This window comes from Rhamphochromis sp. 'chilingali' (assembly GCF_963969265.1).
Source record: "Rhamphochromis sp. 'chilingali' genome assembly, chromosome: 9".
Taxonomy (NCBI): Eukaryota; Metazoa; Chordata; class Actinopteri; order Cichliformes; family Cichlidae; genus Rhamphochromis; species Rhamphochromis sp. 'chilingali'.
The window spans coordinates 34,032,414-34,053,663 of record NC_137936.1 but is presented as its reverse complement, the minus strand read 5'-3'; the positions used below and the strand labels follow the sequence as shown (position 1 = coordinate 34,053,663).

The window sequence follows — 21,250 nt, the reverse complement described above, 5'->3', positions numbered from 1 at the left end:
CACTGCATTAAGTATGTCTTGTTTGTAGTGTGTTGAATCCATTTTTCCTTCAGAACAGTTCTTCTTGTCACAAATTCAAAAAGGTATTCCTCAGAGATTTTAGTCTGTACTGCCTTGATAGCATCACACAGTTGTTGCAAATTTGTCAACTACACATCTAGTCACATGTTTAAGAAAGTTTAAAATGATTTGAGATTTAGCACATGGTACAGTATCCTGCTGGAAGATGGGTACACTGTGGTCATAAAGGGATGGACCTGGCAAACAACAATACTAGGGTAAACTGTTGTGTTCAAAGGATGTTCAATGGACACTAAGAGATCCAAAGTGTGCCACAAAAATATCCCCCAACTCATCACACAACTCAGTTTCACTGCAAAACATGTAATAGGCACGCGGGTCCACCGTGTCCATTTCACATGCAGACATTGCATTACCAGCAGGGGGATATAATATATTTAAAGTCAAGAAGTCAGTAGTGAGCAAAAAACGTATGAAGTACAGTCCAGGGTCCTCATGCCGGAAATGATTAAGCAAGGCGGCTAAAATGTGTGTCTGTTTCACGTGTGTGTAAAGTGTGAAATGGAAACAGCAAGTCCATTACACGCTTTGCCGTGATACCAGGTTGCACTGTAACACCATCACCAGCCTGAACAGTTTTTCCAATCCTGTATTTTCCAGCCTTGCTGAGAACGTGCAACTACCCAACAATCACGTCACATTTTAAGTGACTAAATCACCTTTCTTTATTTTCTAATGCTCACTTTGAGGTCTTGAGCACATTGGTTAATTAGATATTTGTAAACTAGCAGTTGAAAAGCTTTACCTAACAAAATGGGCGGTGGGTGTATGTCCATCTTATATATACAGTCTACACTTTAAAAGTTGACCAAATCCTGTATTATAGTAACAAAGAGTAAAACAGTAAGTAAATTAGAATAATTCACACAACAAGTCTGGTGCAAAGGTAATGATTTTCTGCTTAGGTCATTTATCTTTTAAAGTGTTTGTTTAGGCCTTTAGGATAACTAAAAATTCTCTTTCCTTTAGTAGGCTAGCTCATTGTTTTCTTGGTAGTTTAGCTAAAGCAGGCTAAGTAATTTTACCCAAAAATGTAACTAAACTTTAACTAAACTACCAATTTTAAGTTGAGGGTAAAGCTGTATGTTCTGTAGGCTACAGTGGCTTTGGGTAAAGTATGGGTTAGGCACTGCTGGAGTGCCGCCGACGCTGGACTCCGTCACCCGGTGTAAAACACATGCCATCCTATCCTTGCTCTCTCCTGTTTGGGGCGAATTTAATTGATCTGGGAAACCGCTACTGGTCTAAGGTAATTTTTTCCTGAATTCACGGAAAATAGTATTTTCCTAGAACCTTCTTACTCACGGACATATCATTTCAGGAAAAGAAAAAAAAAATCAGAGTCATTATCATTGCATTGTTGTGGACGCAGTTCGGAGGAGGGAATGGATGCAAGCGAGCAAGCAGAGGCGCACCGAGGCAGCTATCAGACAGAGCCAGCTCCTCTGTGATGCAGCTGTTTATCCCGTGGAAAACCCAGGACACCCGACGACCGCTCTTAAAACGTTAACAGGCGAGAAATCAGCGGCTGATTGTTATTCCACGCGTGTTGGGATTTGCTCGGGAAGAAGAGACGCGAAAGCCATGTAGCCGGTCTGTTCTCTGAACCGCTTTTATTTTCTAATTCCTTGTCTTCTTCGTAGTGGTTTATTTTCTACCTTTTCAACCGTGATCTGTTCCCGCAGAGCTGCACACTATTTCTGCTGTTTGTGCTAAGCTTGGAAGCCAGATATCAACTCGATAATTTTACAGAAGTGTGCAGGAGAGAACAGCGCTGGCATCTTTCCATGCGCGCTTTCATCGTCATTATTATTATTATTATTATTATTATTATTATTATTATTATTATTATTATTATGGAACTGTGACCCCAAACGAAGCAGCATACAACGCATGCTTCTCCCACATTCACTTTTTACAAGTGTTTTCAGTTAAGAACTTTGTATTTTGAGGATTGTAAAATGCTCTAAATGTCGAGCAATTTTGCCGGCTGTCAGTGACGCAACATCTCACACAGACTGCATGAGAAATACATGCGTAGAAGGGCGTGAACTTGCGGCCACTAACCTCCTCCTCATTAATAAAGCATCTGCTTATCTACAAAGCCACTTTGCTCTTTTTGCGACCTCACACCCATCATTCATCTAAACTCATCTCGGGGACATAATGGATCTTAAAGCGGACTCAGAGGACATGGACTACAGGCGGCCGGCTCCCATTGAAGTTTTCGCCGCCAGATCCACACTGCATGGCATCTCGCACATGTTCACTTACAAGCGGATGTATATCAAGCGCACCCTGTGGATTTTGTTTTTCTTGGCCTCCGTGGGTGTGCTGGTGATGGTGTGCGTGGATCGGGTGCAGTTCTACTTCGAGTACCCCCATGTCACCAAGTTGGATGAAGTGGCGGCTTCACTGATAATATTCCCTTCGGTAACCTTCTGCAACCTCAACTCCTTCCGTTTCAGCCGGGTGACACGGAACGACCTGTACCACGCTGGGGAGTTCCTTGCCTTGCTCAACGGCAGGTGTGTACGTCCAGAAGCCATTTACAATACCTGCCTGTGTGTAGGCTGGCTTACTGGTGATTTTATATAAGCACTAAAACCACACCTCACCTGCACCCCAAGTATTATGTAGCCTAGTGTATGACAAATGCAGTGGCTGCAGGGGTGCACATCTGTGTGGATTTATCACATGATGATTCAGGATCTGATTGTGCCCCCAGCATTTAGCTATAACACTAAATTTTTGTTGTTGTCACATTCTAGTGCAGTTATCATGAAACTTAAAAAAATATCTGTGAGCACTTAAAAATCGTTTGACCACACCACTAAATATCTGCATGTCTTCTATAGACAGTCTGTGTGTGGAAGCAGGTTTTACGCTTTGCAGCCCAGCAACAGCAATGTTTGAGTTGGCATTTAACTGTGGAGCTTAGGTGTAGTCTGCATTGTTTTAGCTGAGGTCTTATGTCACATGGAAGAGCGGGGCAGAGTTTTACCACCTGTCTTTGGCTGTTGCTATTAGGCTACTGGAGGAAATCCGGACTTCACTGACAAAGCATGCAAAACCTTCCAGAGCTCTGAGAGCTAAAGATTGTAGTATAACGCACGTAAGTAAGAAAGTGAGGTTAAAGGCTAAGGATGAAAATGTAGTGACATTACAGATCTACTGTCTACTGAAATCCATATTGCACACATGCTACCATAGCTGTGAAAAGCAATGGAACAACAACCATTAACATCCACCTGTTAAAATATGCTGATAGTGAGAATGAGCACACCTTAACATAGATGCTGAGAATCCTCCAAGTAACAGATAATAGATAAGCTGTTTCTAAGTGTTTAATAAAGGTAAATATAAACATGCTAATATAAATATTGGATAAGTAGAGGAGAAGATTTTTAAACCCCCGCTGACAAAGTGTTGAGAGACGTGCATGATTCACAACTGCCATCCCCTCCCTTTACACTTGTTGCTTTCTGCTGTGCTTTGATCATTTAGTCTTTCGGCAACCATGACAAGCACACTGTTTCATGTTGAAACTTTTAACTCTGAATTTCTTCAATTCTTCTTTTCGATGTTATCCAGATTATACTGATCCCATTTTTCCAATACAGATAATAATCCTGCACTTTGCATTTGCAGCTAGAGCAGGAAGAAAAATATCCCACACAAATACACATGCACACATGGACACACAGATGCATAGACATTGTTTACTGCACTTACGCAAACATAAAATATGTAATACACACAAACATGTCTCAATATCATCTTGAATTCATTTTTAATTTTATTTTTAGCTTATTGATTCACAAAGTGTTGCAGCCTGAGGCAACGCGTACAACTGTGCATGCTGTACATGCTGGAATGACATAAATCAAATTCTCTGTTTTCATACTGGATATCATTTTTCTGTGACCCTCATATATACATCCATATTTGGGTTATAACTGTACAGGATGCCAATAGATTCACTGTCTTGCGGATGTATTTTGCATGCTTTGTATGGTATAGATTCCGAGATTTGTTTCCGGGTTGTTTGTAGTGTCAGCTGGAATAGTAGACCATTAGGATATCAGTGCAGGTTTCCATCTCTCTGATTTGTTATTGCAGGTGTAGCCAGATTTTCTTTAAAAAGGTGCACCTAAAAAAAATAAAAGAAGATATAGGAAGCAGAACATTAAAGCAACCTTACTTGCTCCAAGTGACTTTGGGATGAGTTGACTTTTGATGGAGGGAGGGGACTACAAGGAGAGGCAATTAACTTGTGTCTCGTAAGCTGTGTGATGAACAAGTCTTTATCCCCGTGTAATTAGTGCTGTTTGTTAAGCTACAGAGTTGTGCCACTGATTAACACTGTCATCTCCCTCTCCCTTTTCCTTGCCCTCTCAGTTAGCTTGGCCTGGGATCAGGGTTGGGGTAGGAACGGCATTCATTTTACTTTTCTTTTTTTTTTAAAATGAGGACAGGGGACAGTTTTTAAAATGATTTTTAAATCAGGTTTCAAAGCGGTTAGAGTGCTAAAGAATGTGGAGGAAAACAAATAAATTAGGAACATCTTGGACGCACAGATTTTACACTAAACATTGATTGAACAGAAGATTTTTCAGTGGTAAGCCTTCTGATACCACCAGACAGGTGGTAGGTTTGGACAGAAAATGACAGAATACAAACAAAATGCTGTGTTTGTGGGTCGGTGTCTATCACTGTCTCAGGAAGAAGGAGTAGGCAATATCTACCCTTGCAGTGATGCCAGGCTTTCTTAGACACTGAAGTTTGAAGCTGAGCTGCTAGAAATTTCACCTTAACTTACTCGACTCCAGCAGTTTCCAAGCAGCCACCCACCAAAAAATAAATAAATAAATAAATCACTTTCGTATTGTATTTTCTCAGGTTGGAGTTACAGTTAGCCGTGCAGAACATTAGAAGTAAATTGCTCAGTTTTATTTTTATTATGTTGCAAAGGCAATTAAATGATAATTAGCAAAAGAAAGGTCATTTCAAAGAGGTGTTGGTTATGTGGTTTGTGCTGCCAAGAAGTGTTAGATCAGCTCACGAAAACCAGAGAAGCACGTCTTCTGCTTACACAGAGCCCGAGATTAAACATGTTTCCTGAGCTTGCAAACATGCTCTCAATTCCCACGAGCTACATGTGAAATGTAATGCTCCATAACTTTGACTGCCTTATCTGTCTCAGCAAGATCATGGCCGTATTACAGATTTAAGTGGTGTAAAAAAAGTGCACGGATGGGGACACTGGGAGGCCAGGTCATCGACCGGAAAAAGCTGATTTTTCAAATCTGGGTTCATTTGCATTTATAGTGTACTGTGGCTGTTTACCGCAGAGAATATTACAACTGTGGAGACAGAAATTTTTGCATGTTTTTACCATATTTTCGTCTTTGGCTTGTTTGTGTATTTCTCATCAATACAATAGATATTTGTTTGGGTTTTCTGTGCCTCGTGGCATCCTTTGTTTGCATTTCTGTGACCTTGGCCAAATTGGAAGAATAACTGAATCGCAGGTGCACCATCATGAAGATATGATTATCCAAACTCAGCCACCAGGAAACATGGCACATATTCATTTTCAAGGGCACTGCACAAACAATCCAATCCTTGTTAGTGTATGAGTTCAATTAGCGCTAATTGGATAATTACCTGAGATTATGTCAAGATGTGTTCATTGTTGTGTCACACAGCCCGAGGTATTAACATCAAAACAAATGTAGTGCTTTTGCTTTTGTTTGTGTGCGTGTGAGAAAGAGAGAGAGTACCGCCTTGTGACCACAGTCTTACTGTGAAAGTCCACTCTTAAAATCAGTGGCTGCTTATATTTGCTCTCTCTTCTCATGAGGTGGCAAAGTGTTGCAGATGGTCCTTCATTCGTTTTAGTCCCCACAAGAAAATTAAAGTGCTTGTGGCCCATAATCCAATTTAGTCTCCCCCTCCCATACGTAGAGAGTTTGCAGTGATTGCTTTAGGGAGCAGTGGCAGGGCAATATTAAAAATCTACCCATATTATTGTGATTGTATGCGCTTCAACTAAAGCCTCCTGACTCGGGGATGTGAGCGCAGCGTCTTAAGTGCTCTCCTGGCAGCTTTGTGTTTCTTATAAAACAGTGGCTCAGGATACAATTCAATTAAGTCCAGAATGTACCACAACAGGCTAGCTTCTTGTTAGAATAGAGTGTGACAGTGTTGTGATGTAGTTCCCATGTGGGCAAGAGTACTGGAGTTGTGATTGTCAGAGTGCTTTTAGGGACCAACATTACTAAAAACATGACAATTTGTAAATGGCTCCACTGACAGATATTTATGATATTAGTACCACTCTGTCCTCTAATTTTAAACTCACGTCTGAAACAAGTAATACATAGACAGTAGTAATCATACTTCCATTTTAAATACTGAAAATATTAAAACCACATTCACAGAGAAAGGTTTGTATCCTTACTAGGTGACACTTATTTCTTGGAGTAACCACCACAGTTTGTCCAATTCTTTTAGCAAGTTTCTCATCTTGACTTTATATAGCAGGTTTTCATTGTTCTCTACCTCCTTCTCTTACTTTTGCTCTATTATTCTTTTTTAATGACAACTTTGATGCCGTACAGGAAACGGCATTCAAAGCCTTGATTACTGTAGCCAGAGTATTGTGTTAACATTTGGGAAAAGTGTGGTTTTCCTGGTTTCCTCCTCCACTACTATTGTTTCTGGGGGTTTCTCAGTCGTGAAATTTTCCTGCTCTTTTTTGCTTGAGCAGTCATGCTTCTTTTCTCTTTGGACTGCTTCGCTTTTTAACATTTAGGTAAACATGTTTCCTTATTTTGAAAAATTGCAGTGTGGCAATATGCTCCAGGATGCACCTTGGAGTTCATTATATGCCTTCCAAAGAACACATCAAACATTTTGAAACCAAGAAGGGCTCCTTCTTAAAAAGAAACAGTATAAAAATGTATCACTTTCTTTCAGTTTCAGTACTTTTCAAAAAGCAGTAACCTGTAAACTGTGAAGAATCAGGAGCCAGATGAGCTACTACATCACTAATCCTCTGGTTTTCAATTTTATCCTTTTATTGTTTGAATAACTTATTTCTGGAAAAAAAAAATTATGCATTAGCTTCACTCTGAAATGATATGAACATGTTTTTCTCTAACACCCCTTATTACTTACAGTATAACCGTTTAATTGTACGCAACACTCTTTTGGCCTGTAGTAAATTAATGAAAAGTGAACTATACTAGAAAATAAGTACCACATAGATCCACTATCTTTAATTTATAATCTGAATCAAAGATAGTGCTTAACTGTCTTGTTTTTTGGCTGTTGTGTCATACCAGTTACTGCTTTTTATTCAAATTGTGGAAAAAACTCTGATTTAAAAGATAAATAGCAACCAGCAGCTGCTATTCTCGTTGAAAATTTAAACTGTAGCGATAAAAAAGAAGAAGTTATAATCAGCTAGAGTTAATCCTGGTTGATTTGTTAATGTTAAAAAAGATCTCTGATGTTCCGATGTTGAATTTTAAAACTGTATCACTTGGCATTCATTTTAAATCTTGAGCAGAATAATAGTCCCGATATTGTCTGTCAAAGCGCTGTGAACTCCATTCAACACGAAGCATGACCGTCTCTGTTCGGTGTTATGAGCAGGAGAACAACCCTCATTTTAAATTACAGCGCATACCACCTCATGTTGTGAAAATCTTTTTCATTTAGTCTCTACCAGGAAAAAGCACTGTAGCAACAGTGAAACATATTACATTTGGTTTGGGCATAAATCAAAAATACATCTCCAGCTGAATATTAACGCAGTGCTCCCAAAGAAGTAATGTAACATTTCATTTTTTTATTCATGGATCAGCTTATGTTATTCCCATCATCAAGCGACAAAATCTTGTTCATTATCATAGACAAAGCTTGACCTTGTGGAATTTTTAAAAAATCCATTAAGCTTTACCACCAATTATGGTTTGAAATAGTGCCCATGCTCATGACAAACAACTCTGTCGTCAGTGTCCACAAAGTCATTCACAGATTTACTGTCAGGCACAGGAAGAGAAGGGTATGCCTTTGTCTTTCTCCGTCTCTGGTTTTCACTTCTTCAGCTTGGGGATAAACTTATTCATGTTTGCTAGTGCAAAACGAGTTGTCCAAAATTCTTACAATAAAACAATATATGAACCTGGTCATGATATTACTGCTTCTGCTCAACATCACATATGAATTCAGGACTCTACCTTAGTATTTTGAAAAAACAGAAGCTGTCCTCTTCACTCTCAGTGTCCTACAACAATGATCTCACAAGTGGCTGTCAGTAGTGCTTAATTTTAGCGCTCTATAATTTGGATGCTTGTACCACTGATGGCCCATTGCTCAACAGGGGTCATCAATGGGCCACTTTTTCGCTGTGCGGGGCCATACTGTTTAATTGAGGTTACGTTGTATCAGTGAATGACTGTGAGCAGGCACTAGAGGTTGATGGTAGCTGTCAAATTAAGGCATAGCATAAATGATTTCCACAGTGTTTTTCTTCTGTTTCATTTCTGTGTGCATTGATGCACGCAAATTACTGCTTCTTTGTCATGTTTTTTCTTATTTGTTTGCAGGGGAAATGAGAGGTGGAACATGGTAAAATTGATCCATTTTTCACTTTGAAAAAAATTGCAGCAGATGAAGATTTATTTATTTACACTAAATAGTAGGTGTGGAGGATCATCAGCCTGAAAGCAGCATTCTGAACATTGTTTTCTACATGATCGCTCTGCCACCACATATAACCCTAATTGTTTAACAGACCGATTAAAGTAATTGTCTGAAATGAAATATTCCCATCCTGTAAATAATGAGCTGCTTTCCTGCACTCCATGGAGACTGGTATGCCACAGTTAAGCTGTCAGTTTCATAAAACTAAGATGATATTGTGAGAGCTTTCTAGCTGCTCTTCTGATGATGCTGACATGTATGTACACCTTTTTTTAAGGTGAACGGTAGATATCCACTTGTTGCTGCATCTGTGTTATTAATGTTTCTTCTGCCAGAAAAACGTGTGTACCTGCAAAATTCTTAAAATCCATCTTTTTAGATGTGACAGAGGTACAACTAAGGTTGTGTCTTGCTTCTTTAACAACCTTAACTGCATTTAATACTTTGAGTGAGAAAATAAGGAATAACAGGATGTTTAATATTACAATCTGACAAAGTGGATTTTGTAAGCTCAAGGTAAGCAGTTTGAAAAAAGAATTCTTATAGAGAAAAAGAACAACCTAAAATGTTACTTTTTTTTTTTAATTTAATGAGGCAAAATCCTTTTTGTGATATTGAATTTGCAAAACCTAAGTACATTAGACTTGTGTGTTAGTTGTGCACATGTGTGTATTTTGTGATCAATGTTGACTAAGTGTAGAATCTTTCTGTCCAGGTATGAGATTCGGGACCCACACCTGGTGGAGGAAAATGTCCTGCAAATCCTAAAGGAGAGAGCGGACTTTGACAGCTATAAGCCTCGGCCTTTCAACATGCGTGAATTTTATGACCGGACAGGCCACGACATTAAGGACATGCTGCTTTCCTGCTCATATAGAGGGGAGGAATGTGCAGCTGAAGACTTCAAAGTGGTGAGTTGCGCACGTAAACAGAATCAGCTGAGACCTATGGGTCATCTAATCATGCTAGTGATACAAAATGGGCCTTTATATAGTTTACTGTGCCGTGAAGTTTAGCTGAGCGCTGTTCACTGAAGTCTGCTTTTGGGAATTGACTTTGCAAATATATTAAAAGGAGAGATTTACAGAGACAGCGCTTTATCATAATTTCAATCGATGGTGCTCCATCCTTCCAGATTCTTCCATCCCCCTTCAGAATTGGACAGTAAACCATTATATAGTTTACTGAGCCCTGGGTCATTGCCACAACACGTTCCATGTAAGTACAAAGTTAGAACAAATTGACGCTGTGAAATATTTTCTGTCTTTATCCTATTTACTGAATGCTTTCAGATACAGTTATTACCTGAAAGCTTTGTGACCTTAGTATTTGTGATAAAGTATACGAACTGATCTTGTAAAGCTGCAATACAACTGTGTAACCGCGGGTGACAGTAGTTAATGTACTTTTTTTGTTGTTTCAGCCGAGTAAGAGCCAGAATTACTGATTATATAATAACTGATTCTCACACTACAGCTGTCAATCTCACTAAATTCTGGTAATACAATAAAAGTTTTGCCAACACTATGAAGTTTAAGGCTATGACACTGTCTCTTTCACTTGCTGAAGAATGCTAAAATGTAGAAAGAAGACATTTGTGTCTTTTGTTTAATATTAATTTGATTTTTTTTGCTTATTTTATAGTTTCGTACTGCACTGTTTTTCAAAACTTTTTTGCCCGACAATATCTGCCTATTCCAGCTGGAAACAGAGCTTATAAGTGCACTGACATTTACCAGTGCTGTCTGTGCCACAGTACGGTCTAACAGAACTTAAGAGCTGATCGATATTTCTTAAGACATTTGTAGTTTTTAGTGACAACTTACCCACAGTTAGCTGATTTTATAAGTGTGAAAAATGTGATTATGTGTAGACAGATCCTGTGTACTGTTCTGTTTAGACTTCACTTGCAGTCTGAGGTCTATTGACAGTGCACATGATAAGCTGTAGTTAAAAGAATCAGTGTATAGACAAAAGCGGAGCTGTAACATAATTTCCAAATCATCAACGATTTTGTGAAAAATATAATAAGCAATTGCACTTTTATTCAGCTTTTTTAGGGTTGTCTCCATTTGTAAACAATGTACCCGCTGACTATACCAGAAGGCTAGAAAAATTGGTTATTGCCCGCAGAGGCTAAGTCATCAAACTAGCGATAGGTTCCCATGTTGTTATCCGAGTACCTCTGACAGTGGTTACCGTAAATGAAAGAAGCAGATTTTAAATTATGCCATGAAAATTTGACAATATCAGGGCCTTAACTGATTGAGAATAAGAATAAGAGAAAAAGAGCACCAAAGGATTGTAGGTAGAGACAATGCAGCTTGAGCAAGAAGAAATGTGGTGGGATGACAGTTGCAAAGAACACACACACACACACACACACACACACACACACACACACACACACACACACACACACACACACACACACACACACACACAAAAACACAATAAGACACATACATACAAATTTTGCACATTACAAACAGTGGCAGCCTACTGTAGGAGTAGGAACTAGTCTTAAAAGAACAACTATCCAACAGATGCTCATGCAGGTGGCAAGTGAGGATGACACTGTATTAATAAATTGATATCGCCTGAGAATCCTGTCTTGAAAGCGATCTAATACATCCTCAGAATGTGTTGGAAAGAAGCCATGATTAAGCTTAGTAAAATCAGCCCTCAGTCCAACTCTTACATTCTTTGTCCTCCAGTGTTTCTTTATTGTGGAATTTTTAATGTGTTTTCCCCCCAAGTGCTATAAAACCATGTAGTTGAGAGGTGGGCTGCATGCTCACATGGTGTGGCTGCTCTAATGTGCTGATGTGTTCACATTTACTGTAGTTAGTTGCGCTTATAGCAGATGGTACTTCACAGCGCTCTGCTGTACATTTGTACGGTTGTAGACCTGGATAGAACAGCTCAGCATAGAGCACTAATGGTGTGGAAAGAAGCTTCAGCGTGTTAGGAAAGGGTAAGGTAACCAGTCTCACCAGCCTCCACCTCCAAATCCCAGAGTATGGAAGCATTAAAGCTGTGATTAACGCTGTTGGCAGCTTCTGGTTGTTTTCTAGCTAGCACAGGCAGTGTGGCTCACTAGGTAGTCCCTGGGTGTTGAAGATAGCCAGAGATAAAAGATCACTGCTACCTACTGTGGGAGCAGTTTGCTGACAAAAATGGTAGATAAACAACAGTAGTACGTAAGGCAGCTTTTTCCAAAAGAATCTGCAGTGTAGTACAGTCAGATTTTCTCATAGATCCAGAAACTTGAACATATTAGAGTTCTTTAGTGTATCAGAATTTATTTCATGTTGTTTTTCAGTTAAGGTTCAGGTGTTGAGTCCAACATTATCCAGTCAGAAGTATTGTGTCCTTGTCAAAAGTCACTGGTGTCATTATCCAAATACCAAATACCCTGTGGGATCCAGTACAATATAATTTTTAAATATTGCTGCTAGAAATATTAAAAATTAGTGACTAATTATCTCGTATCATGTTTCACTGCTGCAACTTTGTCCTTCAGAAAAACATCTGCCAACTTGGAATGCAGATGGTTTAGCTCAGATGATATTAAAGAAGAAAATTTCACATGAAAATGAATATCAATTGATGGCCTACGGCCTCTGAACCGTAGCTGCATGAGATAATATAAAACCATAAAAAGGGAGCAAAATACAAAGACCATAATTTGATAGTTTATGGGTTTGTTTTTAATTGAAGGTGCGATAAATGGATTTCGAAAGTATGCGATCGCTCCCTAGAGAGGCGGCCTTTGCATTTCACCTACAACAAGGACACTAAAGCTAAAACCATCCAAAATATATTGAATGGCTATAATACACTACAGTAAGACAACTGATATTGCACGAACACTATGGATTGCATGTGCCATCTTACTTCTATTTTTACTTTGATACAATGTACGGCATTTTAAGAGCAAAACTACCAAGCATACAGTTTGTCTTACTGCATCCCAATGGAATTCCCTACAGATAATATGTTGATCGGCAATGTCACAACCTCTAAGTTATTCAATTTTGAACTCTTTAAGACGCCCACATCCAACTTCAGTCACCAGGGAGAACTTTGACAGGCTCATAACTTTGCTATCAAAACTCAAAACTGAAGCTTGAGGGCTGACAGAAAGTGTAAGAGAGAGACAGACATTACATGAGAGAAAAAATAGGAAGAAGAAAGAACGAGAGAAAAAGAGCCAGATAAGCAGAAACTGAGGCCCAGGTAACAACAAAGTCCTTGGGATAAAACTAAACATAATGGTCGAGTACTGCGGAGAGGCTCAAAGACACAAAACAACAGCTGCCACAGCAGGAGCAGCAATAGAAGTACTATTGGTACACACAGGCTTGTGCTCATTTTAACCTCTTGGAAACTGCAGAGCTCCATTGTAGGGCTGGGTATCGTCACTGATTTCTAGAATCAATTCGATTCCGATTCACAAGGTCCCGAATCGATTCAATCAATTCAATTTGAATCTGGGAAATTTTGCCTTTGACAGTCAGAAATATTATAATTCAGATCAGTACATTTACATATTTTTGTATCTACAAAAGGGAAGCTGACACTTGTGAGACTTTATCAAAGGTGTGAGCATCACAGCAGATGTCTTTGTGTCAAAGTAGCTGAAGATAAACATGAAGGTGATTTTCCTGGCCTGGAATTTTTAAAAATATTCTCCAGTACATCAAAAACGAAAGAAAACTTTTAATCAACATATGAACATTACCTCTGAAGTGACAGCGGTTTTAGTACAGACATGGCTAAGCGTTTTGCATTTTGCATAATTTTAAAAAGTTAAAATTTGGTCAGTAGCCCATTGAACGGCAGAAATTAGGTTTTCTTTTCGGAAGTAAGTAAAAGGGAATAAAAACAGCGGCCGACAGCGCTGTAAACAACGGTAGACTTGTGCGTAACAAGCAAGCGAATAATGCAGAAAACAGATTTTTAGATGGGAAACTGTTCTTGAAGTATACAGAGAAAGCAAGAGAGCGAGAGAGCGAGAGAGAGCTGTGCATGAAGTGTGATTTTTATTGTGGTGGAAGCAAAAAAGCAAAAGTCAGAGGGAATCCATGACGATGTTTATGTGAAGCGTAGTTTGGATCTTCTTTTGCTGCCGGTTCGGTCAATATTGTTTGGGCAGAGATCAAACTAACAGCTTTACCCGATCGTGTCCGTAGGGTGAGAAAGGCAACATCTCACTGATTGTGATCCACGGGTCCGCGCTTTGTGTTTATGTCGTTGTGCAGAATCTGTGTTCCTGCTCTCATTTACTGTTTTAGCTGTTTGGTGGTTGTCAAAATTTTGTGAGGTTTCACCTGAGACTCTGGCATTTTGGGCAAAATAAATTTATATAAAAAAATCAATTCAGGATTTTAATGAATCGATATCACGTTATCCAAGCCAGAATCGATTTTAATCGATAATCAAAACCCACCCTTACTCCATTGTATGTCTTTTACAGCTCCCCGTTTGTTTTCCAAAACACAATTAAATATGGCACCTGTCCTTCCTTTCCACTTGTATCTTTTTGAGTCGAGAAGGACAGAAAATATTATAAATAAATGAGGTCATGATAGTCATAAATGAAGAGCTATCTTTGAACAGATCTTTGGTTATAAATAAAAAGATTTTGATTAGTTATCAAGTTGTCATAGTAGTTCTTAATACATTAGCTTCTACCCTTTTAATACGCAGTAGTGTTCCTCAAAAATGTTGAGCAGACCCTCAGTGCCTTATATTTTGCTTCCAAGGAGCCAGGCTTTATTTTTTAAAGAGGTCTTAAACAAATTATTCAGACTTTTCAGACTTCAAAGCTTTACTTTGGACATTGGCTACTTTTTCACTCATTTTCGGTCTAATCCTTGTACCTGACCATTGTTCCTTGTTTAAGTGACTTTAAACTGAACAATAAATTTTTCAAGCATAAAAAGGCGTCTAATTTAAGGGAAAAATGGTGTTGTCTGCATATTACAGACAACTTAACAAAGACCTGGTTTTAAATAGTCTTTAGGCTGCCTGATACAAAACACACATTTTTACCTCCATTTCTTTAGCTGAATCTATAAAAACTGACTAAGTTTACACAATGAACTGTTAGCTGATAACCTGACATATCTTGGCATGGTATGCAGTGTAACCTTAAAATATCTGAGGAAACTGAATAAGTTGAGGGCAAAGAAGTGAAAGGCATAAAAAACAAATATCTACTGCAGATAAACAAAATCTGAAAACCATGTTACAAAGATAAAAATCAACAAAGGCCTGACATTGGATCTGAGAGATGCACCTGGGCCTTTAATTGATTAACCTCATCAGAAATGGTTTCAGTGGAAGGCTGACGAATTAATTAAGAGAAACAGGTATGGTTTGGCCAAGGTATGCCAAATTACACGTGAATTACGCATGAATTTAAATTTTAAAAGTTAGGAAAGAGACACAACAGTCAGTGTCTACAGACATAAATAAAACACGAGTGAGGCTCTGTCATGCTTTCGGTCTAACCAGCCATTGGTTTTTAGGATCTTCTCAAAATGAATGGACTCATGAATGTAGAAGAATATGTTCAGTAGTAGAGTACATTCATGCTATATCCTGGAAAGTTTATACATTCATGTTATAGTACAGTGGAACCCCAACTTACGAAATTAATCCGTTCCCGAGGGTCTTTCGTAAATCAAAGCACCCATCGCGCCTTTTGAACGAGGCGATGCTGAACGATAGGCTATAGGCTAATTGCTAACTAGAACAACAATACGTCGTTCAAGTGGAACAGCGAAGCGCAAGTACAGAAGCCAAGGGGTTGTCACATGATTCGGAAGGCATTGTGGGCATTGTAGGCTCAGCCAATCAGAGCCAGCGGATTTCGTTACACGGGCATTTTGCCGTAACACGGGCAGAAATATTGCCGTTCAGTGCCTTCGTAACTTGAATTTTTCGTGACATGGGGTATTCGTAAGTCGGGTTCCACTGTATCTGGAAAGTGTCCGACTGGCAACAGCTTCATTTTTGATCATGGTAATGATCCCAAACACTTTGCCAGTGCAATGAAAGCATACCTGGATAAAAAACACACAATGGAACACTATAGCTCATGGAATGGTCTCTCCGAAGCCCAGACCTCAAAATTACTGAAGCATTGGGGGACCGTCTTGACAGAGAACAGAAAGAAGCGCTTTGAATAGCCAGGAAAACTATTCCTGAAGATTTCTTAAAGAAATTACAAGAAATCTTAAGAGAGTTTAGGCTGTTTTGGTCATACCGACTTTCAAACTCATTAGAAGTGTACAAATCCTGATTTTGCCCTGTATACTGTATTTCAAATTTTCCAAATAATACATAAGAAGTAATACATAAAGAAATGAGGGGTTGCTAAATACTTTAAATGTAAATTTTTACAGTAGTGCAGATTCCAAACTAAACAGTACTTTCAGGCAGTCACTATAGTGGATGGATGTGCAAATTAGATTTTTAGCTTGGATATGCTTCCTGACACAACCTTCCCATTTATCCAGTCATGTGACACTCCAAGACTTGGTTTGTGTCTCCTACCAATCTTGAACTGGGGAACTTTCACATAGGAAATCGTAAGGAAATAAACCACCACACCACGGAGCCTACAGCCTCTAAATAAAGAAATAAAATAAATTATTTCAAAAATGTTTTTATTAACAAAAATTATACAATTACACTGTGTGAGCATGGTGCATGTAAAAAAAAAAAAAACTTTCATTTGCGAAAATGTGTAAAAACAAGAGGACTATCATTTAATACTATTAACAGCACAGTCTGCCCGTACGTGGTGTTGACTGTCAGTGTAAGAGATCTGAGGATGATCTGATGATCTCAGCTCTAAGGATTAATTTTTGAGTTGAAGTACATTTTTGGATATTTAATACTGAGAAAACATGTCAGACTTAAAAAAAAAACAACCCACAGACACACAATATTACAGTACTTCAATAGTGCCTAGCCGGCACTTGCCTCTCAAGAGAAAATCTTTTAGAAAAGATCCTTCATGCAACTGTGGTTAAGTTATGTCACATTGCAGTGTTGTGTCAGATAAGCAAAAAGAAAAAAACCCTAAGTACTCTGAAATATTTGTGAGGTGATATTTGTGTTAAATTCTAAGTTATGGAGTTTTTCAAGATCATTTCAGTCCTTTTAGCTTAAATTACTGACAGATCACACTTCATTTACTGCAAATCTTCTAGCTGAGAACCCACTTTTGTGTAACCCAGACTCTTGCATAATTGCCATGGTCATTCTATTGAGCTGTTGGCTCCATTTCAGCTGTCCATTGACCCCCAGAGTCCACCCTTGGTGGGACGGAGACGTGTGGCTAATGAGGTGTAATCAATACAGAAAACCTCAGAGACGCCCGCCGATGGATTGGATTTACGCAAACAGCAATCTAAAGGATAGGTGGGGCTTGTTAAGTCTTTTTTTTTTTTTAAAAATATTGTTGCTCTTCACAAACAGAAATGGCAAGAATTATTGATGGCTGTAGTCGTTCCTCCTTCTAATCTATATTAAGTACTCCACACAAGCAATGAGCATGTCCCTTCTTAGGCTGAAGTTCCATTACTTGTGTTACCAGGGGTGTATTTCATTCTTCAACCATGAACATAAAATATACTGCTAATCCTGAGTCGGTTTAGAGTTGGGGCTAGCTTAAGGCATCTAATTCCTTAGCTTTATTAGTTATGTAATCCAGTTTAATTAGATAATCTTTTAAATTTGAATACTGTTGAGACTGCAAGTCTTTTTAGGTAACTGGCATCTATAATAGCAGAATTTCAGCGGTGCTTTAATCTGCCATTCCTCATAAACTGTTTTTGACACATCTCACCTTTGATCCACCACGCTTTATTCATTGTTATTCCAGTCTTATCCATCAGCTCAAAGCCGATGATTCTGCTGTTCTTTTTGGCCAGACGATTCCCACATTTTTCCTCCTGAGGCTAAATCAATCAATTTGCTATTACCCTAGAACTCAGAGACATGGATCAATTAGGTTTTTGCTGAGTAATGAATGAATGCCTAATGTAAAAATCTCCTCTTTGAATGTAAAAAGCTACTGGCTCTCCTTTGATGGCTTTTAGATTCATGGTGATTTACTGTCCTCACTTCTCAAGTCAAATAAAATTTTACAATGTGTCAATTCACAATATTTGATCCTGATCTCTCCGAGCACCTCGCTCACTCTTTTCATTTTTAAACTTGAATGTGCATTATGTTGTCAAACATCCAACAAAAATGGCAAATTATTGGTAAGTTACATTTTAACTGCTTTCTGAGTAATATTGTATAAAGCTAAGATGTCATAGTGACGACCCAGAATAGCAAATTCCACCTAACATGGCTTCCTCCATTGCTTATGTTATGTTGGCCTTTCCAGCGGGGCATGGAAGAAATAGATTTCCTTTCAAAGGGCTTTAGAGAAGGCTAAGCATGTGCCCTGCCCCCAGCACACATACATACACACATACTCCTTTCATCTGACCTCTTTTTTGTCATTTTATTTACACAAAGAAGGACTTTTTTTGACAATTTAGGCTCCTACTGCGTGAGGTACTCTTTGGACAAAAGGTGAAAAAGAGGAGGGAAACAGATTAAACCAACTCCAAAGCATGGAGAGATCTGAGAATCCATTTATTCTATGTGACCTGCCAGTGCTCCTAGCGTTACAAAATTATTTTTAATAATGAGTCGGGTGGGCAAGCTACGCAGTGGGGGAGAGAGAAGAATGGAAGAAAGAGATGGAAAGAACTTATCCTTTAAAGAATCGATTATAAACAGTTTGGTTCAGATCAGAAGCATCTGATGACTGTGCAAAGCTTTGGAATGAGAGGAAAGAGGGGGCAGGAAACTGGAATATGTGTGTGTGCCAATGGAAGAGTCTATGTTTGGCTCTTGGTTTGTGGTGCTGGGCTGCCAGGGAGAAGTATACCCACCGTGACAGACCAGGAGCCAGAGCGCACTAGCTGAATGTAAAACAGGGTGTTCCTTAACTCTATGCTTAGATCTTTCGCCTGCATGTGTGTAAAGCTTTTGCAGTACTTCAGTGCACAGAGAGTGAATATTCGGTTCAGATTGTGCTGACAGGCTGAGTGATTATTCACCTAGCACTGACAGGTGGCACACTGCTGCATTAGTCAGCTAATTACCATCCAGAGTAATATTAGTGGGGCTGACTGTTTTTTTTCCTTGTCTTTTTCTCTTTACCATCATTTTATAATTTATTAATATTTCATGGGAAACCTGTTACAGTCTGCATTGGTAGATTTGGCAAATTGTATTCATCATTATTGCTTTTGAATTCATTACTGGAAAACATGATTAATGGTTTTGGCATTTAAAATTGATTCTGATAATTACAGTAGCTGATTGATGACTGCGAAACAGAATATGTGCCATTTTCTGCAATAGCATGATGTACCTTTTGTCTTTGCTGTATTATCAGATATGTTACTTCAGATAGTGAGAGACAGACAGGTCAAAAATATGTTTCTTTCTTTCAGAGATGACAGGGTACAGCTATCGCCTTGTGTTTCAGTGTCTAGGGATGGAGTGAAAAAGCAGTTTGAACACCACCAGGGTCCCGCTGGGACAGAGTTTTCATCTTACCAGCCAATGTCTTGATTATTTTTTTCCTTCTCTTGTCTCTTGGGTAAATTCCCTAACCCGTCGACTTCCTTTGAGATCAGTATTTTTTAAGTCAGTGGACAAAAAAAAAAAAATACTAGTTGTGTTAAAAAAAATTCAGTCATTGTAGACCTTTTAGTATTTTTTGTTTGTAAGCATGTAGGTGGGTACATATGTGAAGCCAGGTCTATGCCACTTCAGCTCGATTCTTATACTCTTTTATTGATGTTGAGGTAATCTTGCAATTAGATCTTCAAGTGGTTTGCCGTTGCACCTGGAGTTGAGAGTTTATATATTGCTAATCAATAGTCTGTAATAATGAGCTTCGAGGACTACTTCTGATAAAAAGACACAGTAACGGAACATGATTATAGAAAAAAAGCTGGTGGGCTCTTTTATCTTCAATAGAAGGTTAATGGCCTACAGCTTACTGCAGTAGTGTCTTGGATACAGATATTTTAGGATGACAAAAAAATATTTAACATATTCAGAAGTGAATCAGATTAATAATATATATGAAACTTGTTGATTTACCTGAAACTGTGACTAACAATGAGAAGGAAGGCAGTAATGCATTGTGAATGATGAAAGTGCCCATTGGTCTGTGAAGCATCATGTTGGTATCACAACGTCAACATTTTAGCTGTCGTCTGGGGTTTTGGAGCCAGAATTGACCTTGTACAAGGAGGTGGGGTTGTCAACTAAAGCTAGCAAGTCTGGTTAGCAAGTGTAAGTGCTAAGGAGTCCACCTCAGGGTTTGATTGATGGGTCCCCTTATATTTCTTGATGCATCTTGATGCTACGTCCAGATGAACAGAATCAACTTTTGGACGTCCCCTTATATTGGCAGTGCAGAAGGGACACTGGGCTTGCTCTTTCCTGTTTTATTCTGGGGCTGGTACAAAAATCACAGCATACAGTCATCATTAACAGTATGTTATGCAATTGCATAACATACTGTCTACTTATGGGGTCTACTTATTTTTTCATGGTACTGCATTAAGTACTTTGAAAACTTTCTTTTTCAGATGACTGAGTACATTGGACAGTCAGAGAACTAACTATAAAAATATTTAAATTTTACTAACCAAAACTACTTTTTTTATGCTTGGTTTTTTTGTTTTTTACATTTTTCCCTTGTTGATTTTCCTCTTAATTTTCAAAAACAGTAGGTCTGTCGGGTTTGGTTAACTGGTGATTCTAAACTGGCTTAAGATGTCAGTGGGAGTATGAATGGTTGTCTGTCTCTCTATGTTGGCCCTGTGCTGACAGGCTGGTGACCTCTCCAGGGTGTAGCCACCTCTTGCCCTATGTCAGCTGGGAAAGACTCCGGGCCCCCAGTTTACACGTGGAGCAGAGCAGATACCCATTTTGAAGGGGTGTGACAGGATCAGCCAAATCTTTTAAATAATGATTTATGTTTAAATTATTTGTGACTCACTTAATTCTATTTTATTTTATTTTATTTTATGTAAGTCTTCCTTTTGGTTTGGTGGGAAGATGGTCCCTTCAAGTCAGTGGCAGAGAAGATCATGGAACAGTCATGTATTTGCTCCATGAAAAGGGCTTCATTATACACTAGGAAAAAAGCATCATTATACTGATAAGACCTACTTACTTGTCTTTGTTGAATACATCTGTGATTTTCTCCCTCAAAAGTGTTATGAAGCTCTCATTTTGAAGTGTTTGCAGCACCTGAACTCACATGTCGAAGATGTCCCAGTTAGTCAGTGAGTCAGCCGGTAAATCAAAGTTATGAATGAATTAATAAAAGAGGCTTTTGATT

General features: G+C 38.7%; 1 protein-coding gene across 1 annotated transcript in view; it reads left to right on the top strand.

Annotated features, from left to right (window-relative positions):
• The first annotated feature begins 1,334 nt into the window (after positions 1 to 1,334).
• The window catches only part of asic1b (acid-sensing (proton-gated) ion channel 1b), a 213,838-nt gene continuing 193,922 nt past the window's right edge, over positions 1,335 to 21,250 (top strand). The window contains exons 1-2 of the mRNA XM_080891995.1: positions 1,335 to 2,609; positions 9,515 to 9,710. Coding sequence (XP_080748121.1) covers positions 2,248 to 2,609; positions 9,515 to 9,710 — 558 coding nt within the window. The 5' untranslated portion in view covers positions 1,335 to 2,247. The remainder of the gene's footprint in view (positions 2,610 to 9,514; positions 9,711 to 21,250) is intronic.